Source organism: Dendrobium catenatum, unplaced genomic scaffold (assembly GCF_001605985.2).
Source record: "Dendrobium catenatum unplaced genomic scaffold, ASM160598v2 fragScaff_scaffold_1481, whole genome shotgun sequence".
Classification (NCBI taxonomy): domain Eukaryota; kingdom Viridiplantae; phylum Streptophyta; class Magnoliopsida; order Asparagales; family Orchidaceae; genus Dendrobium; species Dendrobium catenatum.
Window position 1 is genome coordinate 705,936 of NW_021319943.1, and position 23,108 is coordinate 729,043.

General features: G+C 36.9%; 1 protein-coding gene across 1 annotated transcript in view; it reads right to left on the reverse strand.

Annotated features, from left to right (window-relative positions):
- The window catches only part of LOC110108748 (ABC transporter A family member 1), a gene marked incomplete at its 3' end in the record, with an annotated part of 161,446 nt that extends 138,876 nt beyond the window's left edge, over window positions 1-22,570 (reverse strand). The window contains 5 exon segments of the mRNA XM_028700260.1: window positions 11,542-11,758; window positions 17,080-17,162; window positions 21,826-21,997; window positions 22,100-22,179; window positions 22,270-22,570. Of these exon segments, the coding sequence (XP_028556093.1) occupies window positions 11,542-11,758; window positions 17,080-17,162; window positions 21,826-21,997; window positions 22,100-22,179; window positions 22,270-22,356 (639 nt within the window).
- Window positions 22,571-23,108: the final 538 nt, after the last annotated feature.

Here is a 23,108-nt window from a genome sequence, read left to right on the forward strand (position 1 = left end):
TTTAACTTCTTAAGCTCAAACCGAAACAACCAATGCTATCATGAAACCAACAAAAATCCAAAGGACAAATGGAAGATGAAAGGACAGATAACATAAAAGGAGAGGGGGAAGATGAAAAGACACAAGGCAAGAAAATACAAGACAAACTCAACTTTTGTTGACCCCCCCCCCCTTGCATACATCAATGATCTCCTTGAAAAGAGTCTTAAATAATTAACTTCTAACTTCATAAGAATATGTCGAGAATCAATAAATCAGATAACTGATCTATGGGCTCCAAAATTTCATGCTATGCTCTCACCGCGTTCTTTTTCGAGGTAAGCTTTAAAGGAAAATGTTTCGAATTAAATTTTCATAAGGTAGATTATATTTAAGATAAAAAAATTACCCAGTGATTTCGCCCTCATTTTGTAATGACTTTATGGACCTACAATTTAAATTAATGTGATTTTGCCCGGTGATTGCACATGCGGACTCCTCGTTTTCAAGAGGACTTATTTTCTAGTGCAATTTTAAGTGTACTTGGGTCATGCACTTAACATGGATTTTATTGCACCCAAATGAATGTATATAAAACACCAAGTGCATTGGATGCATTTACACATTTCTCAAGGCATTTTTAATAGGGTTTAGACAATACATGCATATAACCTGAAATTACACGATTTGGTTAAATTATTCGCCTTCACAATCCTTGCACGAATTTTGAGGAGTTGCACATTACAATTTAAGAATTATTGAAAATTTCACATAAGCAGCAAAGTAATGCAAATTTTAATTTTGTGTTCATATTTTACAATTTGAATATTATTAAAGATTGCCTTTTGTCTGCTTACTCGGAAAAGGGTTGCAGATCCGATGGCAAAGAAAGCAAAAATGAGGACATGTATATAGCATATTTTTGTACTTCTCACGTTTTGATGGTATTTTATTAACGATGCAAGCCCATAGGGGGCAACTTCCTCCTATAAATAGGAGAGGTGGGAGATCATTTTATGGCATTTCCAAGGGGTTTCAGCTGAGTTCTTTGTCGGTATTCTTAGGGTTTTTAGTTTTGATCGTACTCGTAGTGAGATAGCAAGTCCAATTCAATCCCCTATAAATCTTATATATTTTGTTCATCATTCTCATTACCTTCTTTTAATGTTACTTACATTACTTTTTAAGTGCTTATTTTTTGTATTCATTGCTTAGATTAGTTATAATTTTGCAAGCCTAAAGTTCAACATAATGCAATTTTTAGGACTTGTTCAATTTGAATTAAAGCATCCTCCCCGCATCTCCCCCACATATGGGGAAACTACGAGGAGTCTGGTCCTACCCGCTACGCCTAGAAAAGGCGTGTATGGTCAGTGTCTTACAACAGCACAGCTGAAATTCTCCCAAATTATCAAACATGTAAAAAAGCATGTATGGGTGGGGTACCATACGAGAAAATGTGTCAAGTAAAATATGTGATCACATCAATTAGACCACTGACAAGATTCCTCCCACCATGCTAAGAAAAAAATGTAGACGGATTCACTCACAATTTCAAGCACGTCACTAACAGGATCGATCAATGACGTTGCGAACATCGCTAACAAGTTATCACCCACAACGCAAAGAAAACAATGTGCAGGCTCCACTCAACATAATGAACATGTCGTTATCACAATCCACCTGCATCATTGTGAATGTCGCCTATGAAATTCCTCCTTCCATGCTCCATTCACCGCACCAAATGCATCACTAATGGGTTTTGGGGGTTGACCTGTTGCAACACCGTCACTAACGAGGTTCTTATCGCCACGCTAAAAAAAGTATGTACAAGGCTCCACTTGCCATGTCGAACACAACACCGACAGGATTTGAGTCTTTTTCGAGTTGAAGAGAATTATTGATGAGGACATCGAAGATCAACGGCTACGATCTTGAGTTATTTATTTATATGTACTAGTTTATTTCATATTTTGGTTTTTCCCTTTATACCCTTACGGGTGGTCATGTAGCATTGTAGCCCAAAGGGCATTTTAGTCTTTTATTTCTTTTCTTTTCATGAGGCCTATTTATAGGCTAGTTGTTTTGTATTTTGGGATGATGAATTGATAATGAAATTTCTTTATGTTCTTGTTGATCTCTTAGTGAGTTCATGAGAGGGGATTGATCTCTTAGTGAGTTCATGAGAGGAGAAACCCGAGGAGGGTGACCGCAATACCCGTCAACCTTTGGAAGAGTCCAAGGTTCGCAGTTCTTACGATCTCTTTGTGAGTTCGTTAGTTTACTTTTATCTTATTTGTATTTTTTTTTTCATCTCCTTTCTCCCCCACTTCCTCCACCTCCCTCCCAAATTCCACCGCCACCGTTTGCTTGGATATCATTCACCGAATTCTTCCCAAAACCCCCACCACCGGCCTATTCCCAACTCCCCACCAAATTCCCTAGCCACCTCCACCCAAAGCCAAACCCACCTCTTCCCTCTTGACCGCCAGCCCCACCCACACCTCAAATCATTATGATAATTTTAATTGTCATAATGACTCCCTAAATTGGCTCTTGCAATAAAGAAAGGAGTTAGGAAATTTTGAAATTCAAATTTTGAAATTCAAAAACTTTCCTTATTTGCAAAATCCAATTAAGGAAAGTTTTCAAATTTTGAATCCAATCTAAATTCAATTTAGAGAGGACTCATTATTTTCCCTCCTATTCTATTCAAAATCTGAAATTATTTTCAGATTTGGATGGAAGCATTTCTCTCTCCAATTAAACCTAAATTCCGCAATTAATACCCATTAATCCCCTCCTACAGCAACCGCCCCCCTAGTGGACCCAATTTGGAATTAGTTTGAATTCTAATTCAATTCCCATCGTCTTTTTGAAAACCTGAAATTTATTTCAGGTTCCCTATCACGTTTTCCCTCTTTGTCAGAAATTTTGTATCAAAACTGCTGGATTAATTCCTGCATTAATTCCTGGACGTTACCTTGCTGCCCTGGAATTCCAGCAAAGGAAATTTCACTGTGCAACTGCCAGAATTTTCCCATTGTTGCCCAACGTGTGCTGTCCAGATTTTCTCAGCCAAACAACTTGCTTCCCAGCCGCTTAGAAGGATCCCCAACTGCTGTCCAAGACTCCCTTGACTCAAAACTGCTGCTGTCTTGAACTCCAGCCTCAGGAAAACTGCTGTCCAAGATCAAAACTGCTGCTGTTTTGTATTTCTGCACCACTTCCCGGCTGTTATCCAACCTCTGTTCATCCACAAGGAGTTGTCCAGAGAGCCACAACAAGTTCTTTTGCTGTCCCAACTTTCAGGATTTCATATTTTGCTGTCTAGAAGGAATTCCAGCTAGCTTCCCTTGCTGCCCAACAGTCCGGCAACTCCCGCATGCTGCCCAAGTTATTTCCAAGTTCCAACAGTGCAGTTTGCTGTCCAGGGAACATCTGCACCTGTATCTTGCTGTCCAGTCAAGTGAAAGGTCTTCAAACGCTGCCCGGACATTCCAAATTGTTGACCACGCTTTCAAGAAGGTTCATGGATGCCACCTACTTCCTTCCAAGCCTCCCTATAGCATCCGGAACTTCGTATCTTCCGATTATTTGGGTAAACTCTACTCCAAATCTTTAATCTCTTAATCGCTACTCAATTGTGGTTTCTAAGTGATTCATGAAGGTTCATGCCATTCTCTCCGCTAACGCCTAGAAGTTGAAAGAGTTGAGTCATGGGCGTCTCTTAGTGACTAAACTCATTGTTAGTTTAGGGATTATCGTTGAACACCTCTCATGTATGAAACATTAGATTAACTTGATTGTTTTCTGATCTCCACTTTTACGCGTGTGATTCGGCCTAAGCTTTTATTTTACCGCTCTTTGGTTTTACTTAGCCGTTTGAAATCACTTTAAAAATTTAATTATTGTGCTCTAAATATTAAGCGTGCAAACTCCTTAATTTACTCATCCTTGCCTGTACGTTTCACATCAATTATAGTAGTGCGCACGAAGACAAAGCGGCGATTACAACGATGCAATGAGGCTACAAGCAAACAATATTTTGGGTATTTTTTTGTTTTCTTTTTTTTTAAGAGAGAGAGGTCGGGAGTTTGGGGGAAGTTTTATAGAGAAGAGATGTAGATGGAGAAGGGGGAAGAATTGGTCGAAGGCCAATCGGCAACAGCTAGCTCGATGATAGGTAAAGGAGCTCAATGACGGCCTAAGTCGCAAGCAGGGGTCGTCATAGGACTAGGAGAGCGGTAGGTCGAGCGAGTAGCTAAGTGCATCTAGTGGCAGAATAGCGACATATCTGATGTGTGGTCGGCACAACAAGTGTCTAGTTTAATGTGATGGGTTTAACTGGGAGTGTGGGAGCATTTTAAGTGTGAGGAGTATGTGAGGGAATGGAGTCTCAGGTGGCTACTAAGGTTTTTATTGATGATTGAGAGTGTCTGTTGAGCGAGAATTAGATTAAGAATTTTAAAGATTTTTTATTTTTTTTATTATTATTTTTAATCAGAAACAAGATAGGGTACATTACACCCTAAGATACTTGAATTTGAATTATTTATTTTATATCATTTTTAATTATTTTATTTTAAATATTAAATACAAACTATAAAAGATAAATTTTAAATTAATATTTTTAATGAATATTCATTTTAAATGCATGTCAATTCACTTGTTGAAACTTCATTATTCTAGCAATTAAAATTTCGCCTCACTTCATCGCAAGTGGAATTTTTCCCCATTTTTTATGCAAGCAACCAACCAACATGGTATCCATTCTTAGAAATTTGGGCCTTCTGAACGCAGTGGCACTGTCTATTTCATAAACAAAGAGCATTCAAGCAACTTTAAGCAATGTGATTTGTCGTTTCAACCGCTTTCCCTCAAATTGATCACGAGAGGTCTTTCTTGGATAATTTTGATATTGTAAATGCAACAACGCAAACTATTTCCCGATCAGAGGACGCTCATAAAATCTCACACAATGTCATGCCCATAGATCATTATTTTCATCGTCCAACCTAGCAACGCACGAAGGGTGCCTCTTTGGCAATTTTTGTATTCTGAACACACTAGTGTTATCCGTTTTGCAAGCTGGTGATGATTTGAATGATTTCATGAAAGGGTTAGGGCACATCAAACTCGCCTCACACAACGTCACATCAGTTGACCTTCAATCCTATCAAACATCTTTTCCATTGCATACATTTTAGGGGTCAACATAATCCACAACCAATCTTAATTTGACCATGAATATGCGAACAATCTCCATATTGAGGCAAACCAAAGTTGCCAACAAGGGAAAAAGAATAAGGGCTATCAACACAGAGATCACTTTGTCAAAAAAAAAAAATGAGTGTTGGCTTACCTTGATAGGTAGAGGGCATGTTATGATAAGTTTGTACATATCCGTGCTGAAAATATGTGGTGAGTCGTAAAGAGTTGATAAAAATAGAACCCTTATCCCCCCTTAACACAACCTTACCGAAAGAATGAGGAGCACAAGTCAAGAGTGATTTCGTAAAACTAAAAATCCAAGGTGTTTCACATTGTGAGATTACTTAAGAAGCAATTGACGAAATATATGGCATGGGTAATGAAGAATAATTTGGAGCCAGTGGAAACAAGACACAATGCCAAACATGAGATGTTAAAAAAAAATTTACAAGTTCCAAGGCAGATTGAAATAACAAGGGTGCCACCCTAAGCACCAAGGCCATATATGGCATGAGTGCAAATGCAACGTACGAAGGCAATGGCACCCCATAGTTCAAGTACTTAGGAAAAAAAGGTGAATAGTTCAACACCACAAGTGGGGAAAGAGGATAGCATCATGAAGCACACTAGTGTGGAAGAGGAGTAAGCGCAACATTGACCAGGCGAGCATTACGAATAGAGCAAGCGAAAAGCCGAGCACAGACTAACTATAATGCCCAAAATATTCAAGTAAAGGCAACTTTAAATCTTTTTTATATGTTAATTAAAGCATATGTTACTTAAGAAGTCAATTGTATATGCATAACTAGTATAATTATAACTGTTACATATGTCACAGTACTTTATTTCCACTAGAGCTTTTACATTCCACTAACCAAGCCATGCATTGGCTGGATTAGAACCTACGACTGGAAATTTTTGGGAAGCTTATAGTGGGAAAAGAACTAGATATTATAATATAAAGTAATCTGAATAAAAAGCATAAATTATATAGTGAGCTAGAATTTCCCTCAGTTGAGAAATTTGACTCAACTCTAAATGAGAGAACAGCTTCCATTCTAAAAATTGGGAAGCTAGACCCAACCTTGAAATGGAATGCTGAAAAGATGCAAAAGTTTATAGCCATTATATGACTTGTTTAAATGTATTGAACAATTTTGGCAAGATGAATAGTATTGTTAAGCACTTTTAGGCTCAATATGACATTTCAATGTGTTTTAACTATGTTAGCATTATTAAGCATTTTTTCATTGTTTATTATTATTTCTTATAAATTGCTCGTGTATTTCATTGAGCCTAGTTCATTAGCAGTGGTTGTACTACAGGGAAGGGGAAGGAGCCTTTGGGACAGTAAAAAGAGGTGACTGTTCTTTTGGTGTAAATATATTTTGGGTGTACAAAGAGATCTAAAACGAGATCTGAAGGCTAGATGTACATACTTTTGGTTATGTGAGTAAATTTTAAAAGTTTTAGTTGAGCAATGTATTTACTTCAATTATATTTGATGTTCATTAAAGGACATTATATGCTTCCAATTATTAATTATGGAATTAGATATGTTGGCAAGTTAGGAGAGTCTAAATAGATTTCTTTTACTCACTCTATTCTAAAAGTAGTGGCTCGGAATGGGTATTAGTAAGAAGGAATCTGATGAGGACATCCATAGGAGATTTTGGCACACTTACCATCGGAGGGGCCGTCGAGCGACGGCCATGATTCATAGTCTTTATTTTTGATGTTTTATTTTATTCATGTCATTTATATTTCATGTTTTCCATTTGTACCCCTATGAGGGAGTTAGTGCTTATTGTAGCCCAGGGGCAATATCGTCTTTATGTTTTTTTTTTTTCGGATGGCCTATATATAGGCTTAGTGATGTGAAACCAATAATTGGATTTAGAAACTTAATAAAATATTGTTCAAGTAGTGAAATTGCAAGCTTAATATTGTTCACAATTGAAACTTATCAGAGATCTTAGAATTCAACTACGCTTAGGCAAGAGCTTACACCTAAATTAGCAAGATCGGTAAAATAACGGCGGTAATAAAAGTAAAGCAAATGAAAAGCCAACTAGGATCTCGCGGTTAACAAAGCGATTGTCTCACCTTGAGGCTACGCTCATTTACCTACTTCTAGGCTTGTTGGAAGAAGAGTAACCACGCAAGTGATGAAACCACTCCGAGGGCGATGGTGCCGTAGATCCGTAGGGAAGGAGAGGAAGGCGCCGGCCGTGGAGGTGGTGTGGAACGACGCCCTTCGATGATCCACGTGTAGACGGAGAAATGATCGTCGATGGAATCCACTAGAGTTGGTAGAATCCGGTCCAAGTATTCTTCGACGGTGTCATCGAAGTCAAAGCCTATGTCGAAGAAGGGAGATCTGAAGATGTTCACTCGTCCGCGGTTGTCGTACTCAAACCCGAAATTCCACTCGGGTTCCTCCATGCATTCTTGAAGATGCGAAGGGGTGGTCGCCGCAAGAAGCTCTCCAATGAGTGGAAGAGGTGGGCGGCGGGTTATAGAGGGGATGGAGAGGCCGGTGGTAGAGTTGAACATTGCATTTGCATTAATAAGTAGGAAAGTACAAAAAGGGTATGGAGCAACAAACTAAGACTTCCCAAGACAAAAAAACAAAAGTGGGAAGAGCTACACTGGTGAACTCAAACTCCATACATGAGAGACATCTCAAAACAAAAGCAAGAAAAATAGCAAGGTAGAGCCCCTTTGGTTCGCAAAGAGGCCAACCCCAATAACATGCCCAGGGGATCACTGAGGAGCTCATAAAACAGCTCCGGAGGGGGGAGATACCATAAGGTAGTTTAAAACAAAGAAAATAAAACTGAGATTAATTTCAGTTTTGGGAGTTTTGGAGGGGAAATTCGAATTTCAATGAGAGAGCAATTAATTCCTTAATGAGGAACTAATGGGGGAAAGAGAGAGAGGAGGCCGGCTGATGGAAGAATAGGGAGATGGGGGAGATTAAACTGAAATTATTTCAGTTTTCAATGCAATAGGAGGGAAAATTAATAGATCCTAATTTGAATTTCAAAATAGGATCAAGGGGTTAATGTGGTCATTAAATAGAATTCTACATAGGGGGGCCGGCGGCATAGCTAGGGAGAGAGGGAATTGGGGAGAGAAGAAAGGGGTTTCCATTGTGGTTTGATGACGTGGCAAGGATTTTGAAAACTCCAAATTAATTTCATTAGAAATTTATTTGATCATGACAACCTTCCTAATTTGGATTTACAATTTAGGAAACAATTCAAAATTTGAATCTCAAATTTCACATTGGAAATTGGTGGAGAGGTGGAACCGGTCGGGTGGGGGAGGGCTCTCGGCACGGTGGGTGACCGGCGGTTGGGAGCTTGGCCGGCGGTGGGGAAACCCTAGGGGGTTCGGCGGCAAGGGCTAGGGAGGGCTTTGTGGAGAATTTCTTGAAGGGGGAAAAGAAAGGAAAATTGGAGAGAGAAAATACTAGGGTAAACAATTACCTAGAGAACTCACTAAGAGATCTTTGTTGTACTCACAAAGAGAACATAGAAAAGAAATTTCATTCATTCAATAATCATCTCAAGTATAATGACAAAGCCTTATATATAGGCTATCTAGAAATAAAATGCATAAAGACAATAACGCCCCTGGGCTACAATAAGCACTAATTCCCTCATAGGGGTACAAAAGAAAAAACATGAAATATAAATGACATGAATAAAATAAAACATCAAAAATAAAGGCTCTGAATCATGGCCGTCGATCGGCGTCTCCGGCGATGGTCCACGTGTTGAAATCTGTTGTCCCCATCACTTAGTCATTGTATTTGAAGTAGTTTTTGATGAATGAAAAAATGTGTTCTTTGTTCTCTTTGTGAGTTCACTCCTAGATCTCTTAGTGAATTCGTCGGAGAAAATAGATCCCTTTGTGAGTTCTAGTTTTCATCCAAGCTAATTTTGTGGAAATCCAAATTGAAGATAATTGAGGTGAGTGAATTCGTAGCCGCTCGAATCCCTAGAAAATTCCCTTTCTTCCTCCCTTGCCCTTGCTGCTGCCTACCCCTAAACCGCCCAGGCCGCCGGCAACCTGGTTGCCGCCTCCCGCCGGCCGGCCAACCCCCGCCTTGGCCCACCCCCTTGCTCCTCCCTCTAGCCGCCGGCCGCCCCCTCCTTTGAGTTTCAAATTTGAAATTTCAAATTCTCATGAGCCATTAAAGGTTTCCTAATTTAACTCCTAATTTATGCAATCAATTTAATTGAATTTCAATTTCAAATTTGAAATTCAAATTGATCCAATTAATTGTCTTCATATTAGGAAGTTTTCTCCTCTTAAGAAATCTGAAATTTTATTTCAGATTTTTGTTAAATCTGTGATTAAGATTTTGGTCCCCACCTAATTAAAACTCAAGTCCCTCTCTCCTATTCATGTGGTCGGCCCCCTTAATGGGCCCTCTCTCTCCCCAAATTCCATTATTAGCTCCACTAAATCAGCCCCAAACTTCTCCATATTGCCGCCCCCATCAATCCTTCATGGAATTAATTTGAAACCTTCAAATTTATTCCCTCCCACTTAAATAAAACTGAAATAATTTCAGAATTTTTCAGTTTTATTTCTTGGAGTCTTTCTCTAGTCAATCCTCTCAAGTACCCAAGCCAATCCAACCTTCCTCCTCCAACCCACCACCTCCTTCCTCCCCATTCCCCTCTTTGTGTTTCTTCCCTTCCGGCAAGGATGCATGGCGGATCCCGAGCTTGATAACGGATTGGTTTTCGACATCTACGGAGACATTCACCTCACCCGTTCACCGTTCTTCGGCGTCGGATTTGGCTCCGACGACACGGTTGAAGATTATTTGAACCGCATTCTTCCCACTCTCGTGGACGTCATAGACGACCAATTCCAAGACTATGACTGGACCATCAACGGACATCCACCCGCTTCCCCACCTTCACCGCCGCCAATTCCCTCGCCACCACTACGGATCGTCTACGCCGTCTACCATGGAGTGATCTCATTTCTCGTATGGTTCTTCTTCCTCCGACAATCCTAGAAGTAGAAGAGTGACTTAGAGCCTCAAGGTGAGACGATTACTTTGTTAACCGTCGAATTCTAGTTGGCTAATCATTTCATTATGTTTGCTTAAGTTGTTATTTTAAGGAACTTGCAAATTTAGTTGTAACGGATTGTCTAATGCATTATTGACTTCTTAGATCTTTCTTGAGTTTTCAATTTTGAGAAGTTTTAAATTTATTTTTATCATTGCTCCAACAAATTTTATTAATTTCTAAAAAAAACAATTCCTGGTTTCACATCAGAATCGGTTTAAATTTTCCTTCTCTGTTATACTCCAGATTGATTATTAAAGGGTAGGTCAAACTGGGGTGTGACACTAACACAGCGAACGTGTCCGCAAGCTAACGACAAGATGAAACACAGATGAATACATGCCAATTGAGCACCATAGGGCGAGCTAACAATACATGAACGAAGAGGTGTCTGTAAGGGGCCATCTACGAGTGAGGACAGTCGTGAGGGAAGCTCTAAATAGGCATAACATACTTAAATAGATTTAGATCTAATATGTAAATAAGATTGATACAATTAAGTTTCATAAGTTGATATCATAATAAATGGTTATATGAATTAAAATAATTGAAAGTGATTTGCAAAGAATAAGTTTAACAAAATTTGCAATACTTTGCAAATAGGAAAAAATGGAAAATAAGTATTCACAAAACCACCCACAAATAATTAGGACAAGGCTAATGATGATGACCATAACGAATAATTAAATCAATTAACCGAAAACATTAAAAATATGCTAAAATGAAGATTTATTAACCATGCCAATCTCAAACTATCAACCAAGTTAAACATAAATAAAAACAAAAAGCTCTAACTTCAAAGCACACCCATGCATTGAACACACGAAGGAAGAGAAGTAACCTCTAAAGATGAAGTTGATTAAGTAGCTTCTGTTGAAGAAAACTCCATGAACATAAACCCCACACTTAGTTGATATCACTAAATGGATTCAAAAGAGAATTAACAAGCTGTTTGTTTAAACATGTTTAAAACAAACCATATTTAAAATCACCATATGAAAATAGCAACTGATCATCAAAAGATAAAGCATACTTCCCAAATCATGAAAATAAGAGCATTGAATAAAATATACTCTAGGGATTTCAAAAAAAGTTCATGAGACCAGCTTAAAAATATAATCATCAAGCAACTAGAGTGGGTTTGTTTTAAGAAGACACAATGGTTAAACTAAAAATAAAATATAATATAATGACTAAAATTATAAACAGGATAAGCTAGCAACTAAAAAAACCAAAAAGAAAAAATTACCGTCAAAAAGCCACTTGAGCCATACTGTAGAGTTGGTACGATATTAACGCCCAATTCAAGGTCATTAAGATATGGCCCGTTCACATCCATTATGGTTTTAACATCTGGGAATCCTGAAAATGCCCATGTATGGTTCAGCCTTATACTATAATCAAAAATTTGAGGGCCATGCTCATGAAATACTATTGCTCCTCTGATTTTTGGATTTGATAAATTCCTGCAAATACAGCATGTTTATCAACTTGTTGAAACAACATCGCAGCTACTACAGGTTCCAAACTCATTATATTGAGATACATGGCCATTAAGCATACTGACTACAAGCAGACAGACAAGCACCAAAAAACATATATATTTGCAATAAGCATTGAGGCCCCAAAGCGTAATCAACAGAAAGACCAACTTTATTGATAAAGGATTGAATTATAATGATCATAAGCATCGCAGTGGTAGATGTCAAACTTCAAGATAGGAACTCTAAACAATGTGGCTTGGCAATTTATTAGTCATAAACTATGAAGCAATGAGCAAATAAAATATACATGATGGGAATACATGTAGATTAGGAAAGTAAGATATGTAGGTTATAATATGGACATAAATGTTACTAAAAGAAAATTTGCAGAACAGCACAAATTGTAGCAGCCATACAAAATGAAAATCACAGCCTAAATTAAAAGCATATGCTCAGAGATCTATTATAAAGTTAGCATTTGGGATTCTATTATGGTAATCAACTGTTTTTTACAATTTTAAATTAGATGTACCACATGGTGTATCAAATACAATTAGTGAAATACCCCATTCTTTAGAGCAATAATATGTGACTACATAATATTGAGATATTATTGTGATTAGCATAATACTTAGGAAAGACAACAACAACTGCATTTCAGTGGGAAGCCTAAATCCTAGAAATTTTTATGACAACTAACAAGGTTTTGAGAGAGAGGGAAAGCAAAAGAGCATTAGCATCAAAGAAGGGAGACAAGAGGTGAGTAACACCAGTAACTACAGGGAGAACCCATAAATACCCTTCCTAATCCTGATATATTTATCTCTAGTTTTACATTTTAAACAATTTTCAGGATGTTAAGCCTCTTGGAGTTGATACTACAACAGCAACAAAATCAAGTCTTTATCCCACTACGTGGGTCGGCTACATGAATCCACTTGGAGTTGATGTTATAACAAAAAAAACATATTGTCACAATCATACAAAAGGCTAGAACTAAAGTCAATTAAAAGGGAAGCATGCTTGCCAACTTTGCTGGTGTGCCCATAGACAAAAATCGGATTCAGGCATTAGAAAAGTAAGCAGAACAAAATGAGATTGGGTATGACGTAGATGTAACCATGGCCACCAGGCAATGTTTAGAGCTGACATAGTAATGCACGTGGCCAGTGGAATAAGGCAGCGGCCATGGTTTTTAGAGCTTTTGGCATTTTTTCTATCTCATTGAGGAGCACATACTAATGGAGAATGAATTTATAAACAGTTTTTTTACATAAAAATAACATTTATGATTTATGTTATACTACAAGTATTACTTTTTGAATTGATCTAATACAACAACAACAACTAAAAGCCTTTATCCCACTACGTGGGCTCGGCTACATGAATCCTTCTTCTCCATTATGTCCTACTAAAAGTCAAATTCTCGTTTAAATCTAATAGATAAAAATCATTTCTAATATTTTCTAACCAAGTCTTTTTAGGTCTGTCTGTACCTTTCTTAACATAAGTCAAATCTAATGCCTCTACTTTCCTAACCGGGTCATCGGAAGTCTGCCGTTTAATGTGACTAAACCATCTAAGGTGACTCTCTCTAATGTTATCTTCTACTGGAGCTACTCCAACATAAAGAAAAAAAAAAAAACTACCACAATTTCTAGTAAAGAACATAATCAAGTTCAACTACCAGCGCAGCATGCATGCCAAACATGCTGGTATAGCCAGTTTTAGGGTTTTAGGTTCTAGAGCTGACTTGTAATGATGAGAATGTGAGTAGTGGAACAAGACCTACTTTTCAGAACTGCTGGCATACTTTCCCTCTCTTTGACAAGCAAAAGCTAAATGAAAATGAAAAGCTAAATGAAAATGAATATATAAATAGTTCATTACATATAAATCTAGTTTATAGTATGTCTAAAAATATTACTTTTGAGGACCTATTTGATCACAATCACAAATCCTTCTAAATTGCTGATCCAATACCCTTATTCAATCTTGCACCACTACATTGCATGTGAGATCCATCCTACAGCAAGGAATTCATGGGTTTGAATCATATAGAACCACCTCTTCAAAATTCATTATGAAGGACACATACATCAACCCCTATCCAAATTATCATGCCCTAGGTTGATCATATGATTGCATGTAACACCTATTATCTTTTGGTATATTTATATTATTCATTTCATATATATATATTGATTTTATATCATGTTAATTAAATCATTAAATTGGAAGCTAGATAATTAAAATCTATTTTTTCTTTTGAGTAATCAAATATATGTATTGAGGAATCATTCCCCATGTTTCATGAATACATGTAGTGAACCTTTACACCATTATAACCCACCTTGCTCATGGGTGGTAGTAATGCAGTAGAAAATCTAATACTGTCGGCTAAGAACCGGGTTGCTACTACCATTTCGTTGATTCAAAACCAACACTTTAAAAGTATCAGTATGTATACGGTTCTCACCCAGCAGTTTTGGGTATCAATGATAGAGGTCAATCACCAGATGAGGGGGCATGTTTCCCCTGTTTCAACTGAAATTGTCATCATAGCACCTAATTGTAATTTATCAAAAAGATGACCGTTGAATGTAAAAATTAAAATAAATTACCAATATAGAAGAACAAGTCTAACCCAAGTAGGGTAGTAGTACCTTCATTTCCTAGCATGCATTAACCTGATCACATGGACAGGTGGCATTAATAATTGATTCATTGACAACTACCATATATCATACAATCATTCTCCACTCAAGTAACAGCTTGAGTTAGGTTTTCATGTGCGTTGAGTGGTAATACAGATAAACTAAAAAATACATATTAGAGCCTGTTCGTGGGCTAAATAGGTATTTTTATTTAAGCATAAAATTTCATGTAATCTGAGAAAAGTTATATTAAGAAGCAGTTACAAAGAATTGCAATTAAAAAAAAAATAAAGGAAGAAAATATATTGGATCAAGATAGGAGAAGGTCCATATTCAAGCACTTGCAAAGTCAAGAATGCAAAAGTTATCAGGAGAGCTATTGTGTCTAGCTTGAAATTTAGCAAGCCTGAGAAAAAGAACAAAAAACATTCTTCCTATTTGTGTCGTGGCAAGAAAACACAAGTTGGAAACTTACAACTTCTAAAACAGCAAGACTTCTGATAGAATTTTGATACTAAACGAAGGAATCATCAACCATCTCCACATTAGAACAATCTTAGGTAGCATTGCGGAACACAAGAATAATAATAGAGGGAGAAGTGAGAGTAACAGTAATTGAGGAACCTCCAATAAACTCGGCAACCATATAAGAAGACACAAGAGATGGAGCAGCTGAAATACTAAAATCCAACAAACCAACGACTCAACAAAGCGCAGAGTCAATCCAGAAGGCTAAAATAGGTTCAAGAGGATGACAAAATTCTTTGGGAGGCAACTAAAAATACAACTTCCAAAAGTTTGAGGATTTGAATAGATCATTAGTACTAATCATACGAAAGTCTTGTATGCCCAAACAAAGTTCATAGAACTATCCTAAACAACAGTGGTCGTGTAAGGTGATTTTCATAATTTTGGATGATCCTTGAAGCAATTAGAATAATCACGACAATAGATTTTGAAAGACCGATCAAAAGAGGGCAAACCCTCAAATTTCACTTGTTTCGCAAGTTCAACTGTCAATCCATATCTTCCTAGCCAAAGCAACAAAAACATCTGATTCAACAAGAACACAAACCACAAACGGTTGGGAAAGAATGCTTGTCTTAACATCTACTTGTATTAGTTTGAATTGATCACAATGAGTAAAGTGTTGATTAAATTATTTAGTGAACATGAACATGAGGGAAAATGACCCAAATTAGGTATGCATAGAACTTTAGCATAAGCATCGAGACACCATTCACATAACATGAACAATAAGAAAATTCATGAATAATCTCCTTCCAAGAAAGTATGATAGTGTAGCGACAATCAACAAGTCCAATAGAGAAATCATCAAACTACTAAAAACTTAGATAAAAGGGGTTCATGGTATGATAAAATATAGGGACATGCATCAAATTTGGTTCATGATAAAGGCACTGAAGACCTCATTTGAAATATATATATATATATATATATATATATATGTGTGTGTGTGCGCGCGCGCGCGCGCGTGTGCACGAAGAAATACCTTTTGTTCTTGCTTTTGCAATCGTATTCATTGGGCATCGGAACCCAAATTCATTGTTGACAATGGCTTGATCCCTAGTTAGGACTTTTATATAACAATTTACCAAAGAACATATTGTTAAGCTAGAGTTTTATTAGATGAACTTGGGTTTGATTAGCACACAAAAAGCAAGTAGTAGTAGAGGTCATCATTATCACTTATAGTGACCTATGTATGACAGGTTCAGGAAGTTTCGATTGATTATAAAAACAGAAAAAATATAGATAATGCGTTGGTTCAATTTTTTAGGTTAAATGAAAAAATACTTTAGGTGTACTCTGTGATAAAAGGACAATATCCAAATTATAATGTTTATGTTATATGAATCCAACTGTAGGAGAGCAAAGCAGACACTTATAAATAAGTTGAATGACGCAAAAAAAAAAATAGAAATATTAAGATTGATATATGTCAAATTTTGAAAGGATGGATATACGGCTAGTTGAAGTAGTATATATTGAAGATAAGGTATTGGCATGTAGATTCAAGTGAATTAAGCATTCCAAAGCAAAAGGAAAATGATGTAACAAGAGGGACAGTAAATTAAATTAATGTAAAAATATCATAAAGGAAGAGGGGTAATAGATTCAAGTGAATTAAGCATTCCAAAGCAAAAGGAAAATGATGTAACAAGAGGGACAGTAAATTAAATTAATGTAAAAATATCATAAAGGAAGAGGGGTAAATGATAGAAGTTGTACAAAAAAGTTGCACAAAATAAAATTAACACCAAATCAACCATTCAATAAGAAAATTAAGAAGTATATTCAAAAAGCCCAACCAAAATAATTGTGATAAGGCTAGCAGTCACAATGATAAATATGCTACCTACTCCAAGAATGAAACAAGAAAAATAAACTTAAAATTATCTACAATTATTCTGCATCTAACATAAAAATTGACCGCAACTTCTATAGCATATGGTAATTGAGACTAAAAATCTAGCATTTCTAACATCAGGGAGCATTCTAGCAGAAGCAATAAAATTCTTTTCACAACCTGTATCAAATCAATGCTTAATTAACTAAAAAAATTCATTTCTCGTAATTAAACCATGCATACTAAGAAAAAAGGTCGAAGGAAATAAAACCTACCTGGAATGATCCTGACACCCATATAGATCAGAGCGTATATAAGTTTCTAAGCCTGACTCATCTTTAAATACTTTCGCCACCATCTATAAAAACAGAGAAAGGACTAATAAGGTTAAAACGCAATCACAAAACAAAAGAATAAAAATAAAATGCAAAAATTAGCAATGATAATTATTATTCAAACAAAGATTTATCATTTTTTGTAAGATCCTAAAATTACATCTTTTTGGAACAAGAGTTAGCTAATTAATGTTTTTTGGTAACTCTACAAAAAAATTCTGATGTAGAACGGTGGGGGTGGGGGAAAATAAAAATTAACAATCTAAAATTCCATCTCATATTTTCCTTAATTAATGGATTTGAATTTGAAATTCAAACAAAAAAAGAAGGGAGGGAAGAGAAGAATTAATTATCTCATTAATTGTGGCCTTTAATTAGAAAGGAAATCATTAGGATAGAGGGGAGAGAGGGTCCGGCCAAGTGAGAGGGAAGGAGGAGGTGTCTAGGTTCAATGAATGTGAATCAAGCATTAATTGGGATTGGGAATTAAATCTAAAATTAATTTCAGATTGGGAGTAATTGGAGGAGGTTTCCTAAAGTAGAATTTATTAAATAGGAAAGTTTTTAAATTAAAATTTTATTTGAATTCAAATTGAATAACTTTCCAAATTAACAAATAACTAATTTAGGAAAGACTCTAAATTCAATTAAGATTGAAATTTGAATTTGAAATCTGTCCAAATTGAAATACGCCACTTTGAAAGGAATTAATTTGGGATTTGAAGATTTGGAGGCAAAGAGAGGCACTATGGCTGGTGGTCAAGTGAGGGATAGGGTTTGATAGTGACGGCTAGGAGGAAAAGGAAGGTTTTGGGAGGTTTTGGTAGGGAAGAAAGGATCATTGAGGCCGGTGGTGGTGGGACATATAGCCAACAGGTGGAAGAGAGAGAAGGGGTGGTGGTGTTTGGTTTAGAGAGTGGGAGTAGGGAAGAGGAAAGCTTGGCCGGCGGCTATGGAGGGGGTATGGCCGACGGTCAAGAGAGAAGGAGAGGTAGAGCGGCGGCTAGAAGAAATAAGAAGATGAATTAGAGAAGGAGAAAGGAAATGTAGGGAAATAAAGATAAATCACGAGCCCGGACACATCTTGCGGCTGATGGGTGATGCGCTGCCCTCACCTAGGGACTTCAAACCACGAATCCGGACACATCATGCCGCTGGTGGATATTACGATTCCCTCACATAGGGATCTCACCAAAGTTCTTCTCCAAAGAACAAGAGTGCCGAAAAGTTTTTTATTAATAATTCATCCTCACAATACAATAGCAAGGGCCTCTATATAGATGTCTCAAAATAAAAGAAATTCAAAAATACAAACATGCCTCTAGCACTTACAAAGGACAACTCCCTCAAAAAAGTGTAAAAATGGAAAATGCATAAATAAAACAAAAAATACAATTAGTAAATTAAGATAAAGTGGAATGATCTCGGCCGTTGATCTTCATCCCTTCCTCAGATAAGCGTTTACTATTAGATGTCTGCATCAACCCCAAATATGAAAATCCAAAGAAATATGAAAATACGAGTTCAAAAGAAACCCATCTAAACAATGGATTTGAAGTATATTGTTAAATCAACATGCAACCAAACAGAAGCGAATCCCCCTTGAGCTCGTCGCTCGTCCCGGGGGGGGCTCTAAAAAAATAAAATAAAAATTATTTATTATATGATTCTTTAGGCAATTTATCCCCCTCCATCTATTTTTTAGTCTTCATTACAAGGGTTTTAAACTGGAAGCGATGCGCCGTTGCCAGGTCCCAAGTCCTGGACGAGAAAAGTGAAGGGTTGCGTTAGGTAGTCGATAGCCAGCGTAAAACTTGTCGAACAATAATGACATAAATCCTTTAAGAAATTGTGTTAACGCTAGGGCATCCCCTAAATACAATGACAAGTGTGCAAGGGCCGCTGGACCGATGCCCGGGTGCAGTGTTAAATAGGCAAGGGTTCCTACATCAAGGACGGATGTGGGCAAAGAAGCTAGTCCATGAAACTAAAATTAGAATAGGAACTTGGAATATAAATTCTCTTACAAAAAAATTAAAGGAATTAATAGATATTATGATTCATAGGAAGTTAAATATTTTGTGCATTCAGGAAATCAAATGGGTTGGAGAGAAGGCTAAGAAAATTGATAGTTTATGATTTAAACTTGGGTATTTGGGTAGGAATTGTACTATAAATGGTGTAGGTGTGATTATAGATAAGAGTTTAAAGGATAATGTTATAAAAATTAATAGGATTGGAGATAGAACTATAGCTTTAAAGATTGTTAATATTATAAGTGCATATGCTCCTCAAGTAGGTTTAGATATTAATTCTAAATTAAATTTTTGGAATGACTTAGAAGAATTGATACAAAAGATAGCTCTTGAAGAAAGAAATTTTATTGCAGGAGATTTAAATGGACATGTTGGTAGAGAGGTAGATGATTTTAAAAGCATTCATTGTGGCTAGAGCTGTCAAAAATGGGTCACGAGTCGGGTTCGGGTCCAACCCGAAATTGACCCGACACTGTTTAACCCGACCCGAACCCGACCCGCTTTTACAAACGGGTCGGTTTTCCGAACCCAAACCCGACCCGCTTCGAGTTCGGGTCAACCCGAACCCGACCCGTTTCGGGTATATTTCATTAAATTTTTTTTATTTAATTTAATTTATTTAAATCTAAATCAAATTAAGGTAAGATTTACTTTAATTAATTTAAAATAAATCAAAATTAATTTAATTTGGACAACAAAGTTTATTATTTTTTGAAATATCATTTACTTATTTCATAAAAATTCTTTAAAATCCTCTTAAATTAATTAAAACCGGGTCAAACCGGGTTGATTTCGGGTTTCTGGGTCAACCCGAACCCAACCCGGTTTTACAAACGGGTCGAAATCCCTAACCCAAACCAGAAATTTTCGGGTCGGGTTCGGGTCAGGTCAAATATTAACACCTCTAATGGTGGCCATGGATTTGGAATGATGAATGAAGGTGGCAAGACCATATTGGATTTTTGTTTAGCTTATGATTTTTCAATTGCTAATACCTTATTTACAAAAAGGAATGAGCATCTCATCACTTATAAAAATGGATACAGTACAACCCAGATTGATTATTTTCTTATTAGAAAATTAAATCGTTTAGATTGCAAAGATTGTGAAGTTATTCCGAGTGAAAATTTATGTACGCAATATCGATTATTAGTTTTGGCCTTTACGATAAATGGGCATAAAATAAAAAATAAAGTTAAATAATTTTATAGGATTAGATGTGGGCATTTAAAGAATATTAACAAAAATATTTTTGAGAATAAGATTTTAGATCTTAAGATTTTGTCTGTGCATGAGAATGCTAATATTATGTATTTATGTGGGAAAAGTGGCTAGTGATATTAAGAATATTGCAAAAGATGTCCTTGGAATATCAAAGGGAAAAAATCTTAATAGTAAAAATAGTAGGTGGTGGAATCCAAATGTGCATCGTAGTAATAGACCTAGTGAGGGGATTGTGACTTTGGGCGATCAAGTCATTAATAAGAGTACACGTTTTAGATATCTTGGATCTATTGTTATGAGTGATGGGGAAATAGATGGGGATATCATCAGCAGAATTCAAATTGGATGGTTGAAGTGGAGGAATGCATCAGGCTTGTTATGTGATAGAAATATACCCCTCAAGGCTCAAACTTAAGGGAAAATTCTAAAAGATGGTAGTGAGGCCTGCAATGCTTTATGGTGCCAAATGTTGGCCATTAAAAGAGAAGCATAATATTAAGTTAAGTGTAGCAAAGATGAGGATGCTCATGTGGATGAGTGGCTTTACCCTTAGAAATAGGATATGAAATGAGCATATATGTGAAAAGGTTGGAGCAGCTCCAGTAGAAGATAAGATTAGAGAGAGTAGCCTTAGATGATTTGGTCACATTAAATGGCGGCCTTCCGATGACCCAGTTAGGAGAGTAGAGGTATTAGATTTGACTTATGTTACACAATGGAGAAAAAGGATTCAAGTAGCCGACCCCATGTAGTGGGATAAAGGCTTGATGTTGTTGTTGTTGTTGTATTACAAGGGTTTTAAACAAATGCCCCCTAAAAGTTTTAAAATAATATGATCTTTAAACAATTGCCTCAAGGAAATGGTAAAGAGAATTCATCATTTTATTTATTAATTTGAATTCCAAAAATATCCTTACAACCAAAATTTGTTGTGGGGGCACTGCCCCTTGACCCCACGATCTGACCGGGCAGGTCGAACCCCGCCAGGGGGCGCTGCCCCCTTGGACACTCAAATATCAAGTTTATTTATTATTTAGAGGTTGTAATTACTTTTGGTAGCTTAAAGATATCTTAAATGACCATTTTCTTTTTGTCCCTATTGATCAATTTTCTTGTATGAAGGGTCAAGCCAAATTCGAGGCAACACAAACAGTTACTTATAAGTCCCCCCCCCCCCCAAGGCTAGTTCCGCTCCTACAACCAAACAAACTTAGATTTTCAACTAAATAATCTCAAACCATATGTTTCCCAAATGCAAAGGGATTAAAAATTTCATCCCAGAAAATATAAGCCCCAAGAAGATTGATGAAAGCATTTAAATAACCAGCCATTGGTAACAGCTCATCTGGCATCATCCGTTCTCTATGAGATGACAAAAGTTCAAATTCTTAAAAGAAACCTAAAGAACCAAAAATAGTAAGCGTACCTGAAGAAGCGGATACCTCAATGACAGCACATCCAGCATTTTCCTCATCTGATTGGTATCCGGTGCAAAGGCAAGGTACTCATTTCTAGCCATAAGCAGTTGCAATAAGCTTTCAAAGCTCGGAGAGACCTCGCTTTTTCCAACGTCAACAAACATTCCCTTGCGAATATAGCTGAAAGAACCCAACGTTTGTAGACCGCGGGAACCATCGTCAACAAGTACATAAGTAGAACTAGCGAAGTATAAACAGAAGCGAGGCTTTGCATATTCTTACGCTTGCACTGGATGTATTTGAGTATCCACTGTCGACCTCACGGCGATCAGCGACAGCATGATGATCGTCGGCAGCAGAATCTGAATTAATCCCGATCAAAGGTCGAAGAAATCAATGAGAAGGGAACATGCATAATTAATTGATTGAAGGTAAGAGAATCGATTGATTACCTCAGCAAGAGTAGTTAAAGGATGCCGAATCTTGAGTAACCAGTTCTTGTGGAGCATGGCTCTCAGCTGTCGCCACGAACTGCCCATCTAGCCCGTCCCCTTCCTAAATCCCTTGCTTCCTGAAGTAGATTTTCACTCCAACTTCCTGAAGATGATGCAAAACCCTACCTCGTCGATCACGACAGCGTCTTTGAACTTTCCAACCACGGGTTGCCGGTGGACCGGCGGATTTTCTGGAAAAAGGCATCGCTGAAAAGCGTGACACGCATCCGGTACGGCGTTGCGCACAGTGACTGCTCATTTATCCGCTAGCGCTTCCTTATTGGACAAAAAATTCATTAAAATTTATAATTTCTCAATATACGACTCGCATCTTCAAAAAATTAAAAAAAAAAAAAAACAATATACCACTCGCAAGCATAAGGGCATCTCCAACGGAGAACTCCAAAATTTACGGTAAAATAAAGCAGAATTCCAAAATGATGTGGTGCTGTTCCAATCGAACGTCATTTTAGATGTTTTTCTGAAGTTAACGATCTTCTCCCTTTCGCTCGTTTTACCGGTTGAGAGAGTAAAATGGCGTGGGTGAACAGTCGCACTGTTCACCTGCAAGTAAATGGCGGAAATTTTTACATTCGGTTAGAACGACAGACGGACGGCATACATTCGTTTGACGTTCGGTTGGAAATACCCTGAGAAGTGTTTATTGAACTTTCACAAATAATGAATCTGAAGTAATTTCAAAAAATATATAAAATAATACAACAGTTTGAGTTGTGTAATTTTAGTAGAAATTTGCTAAAAAAAAAAATCTAATTTTGATTTGCTAAAAAAATGGA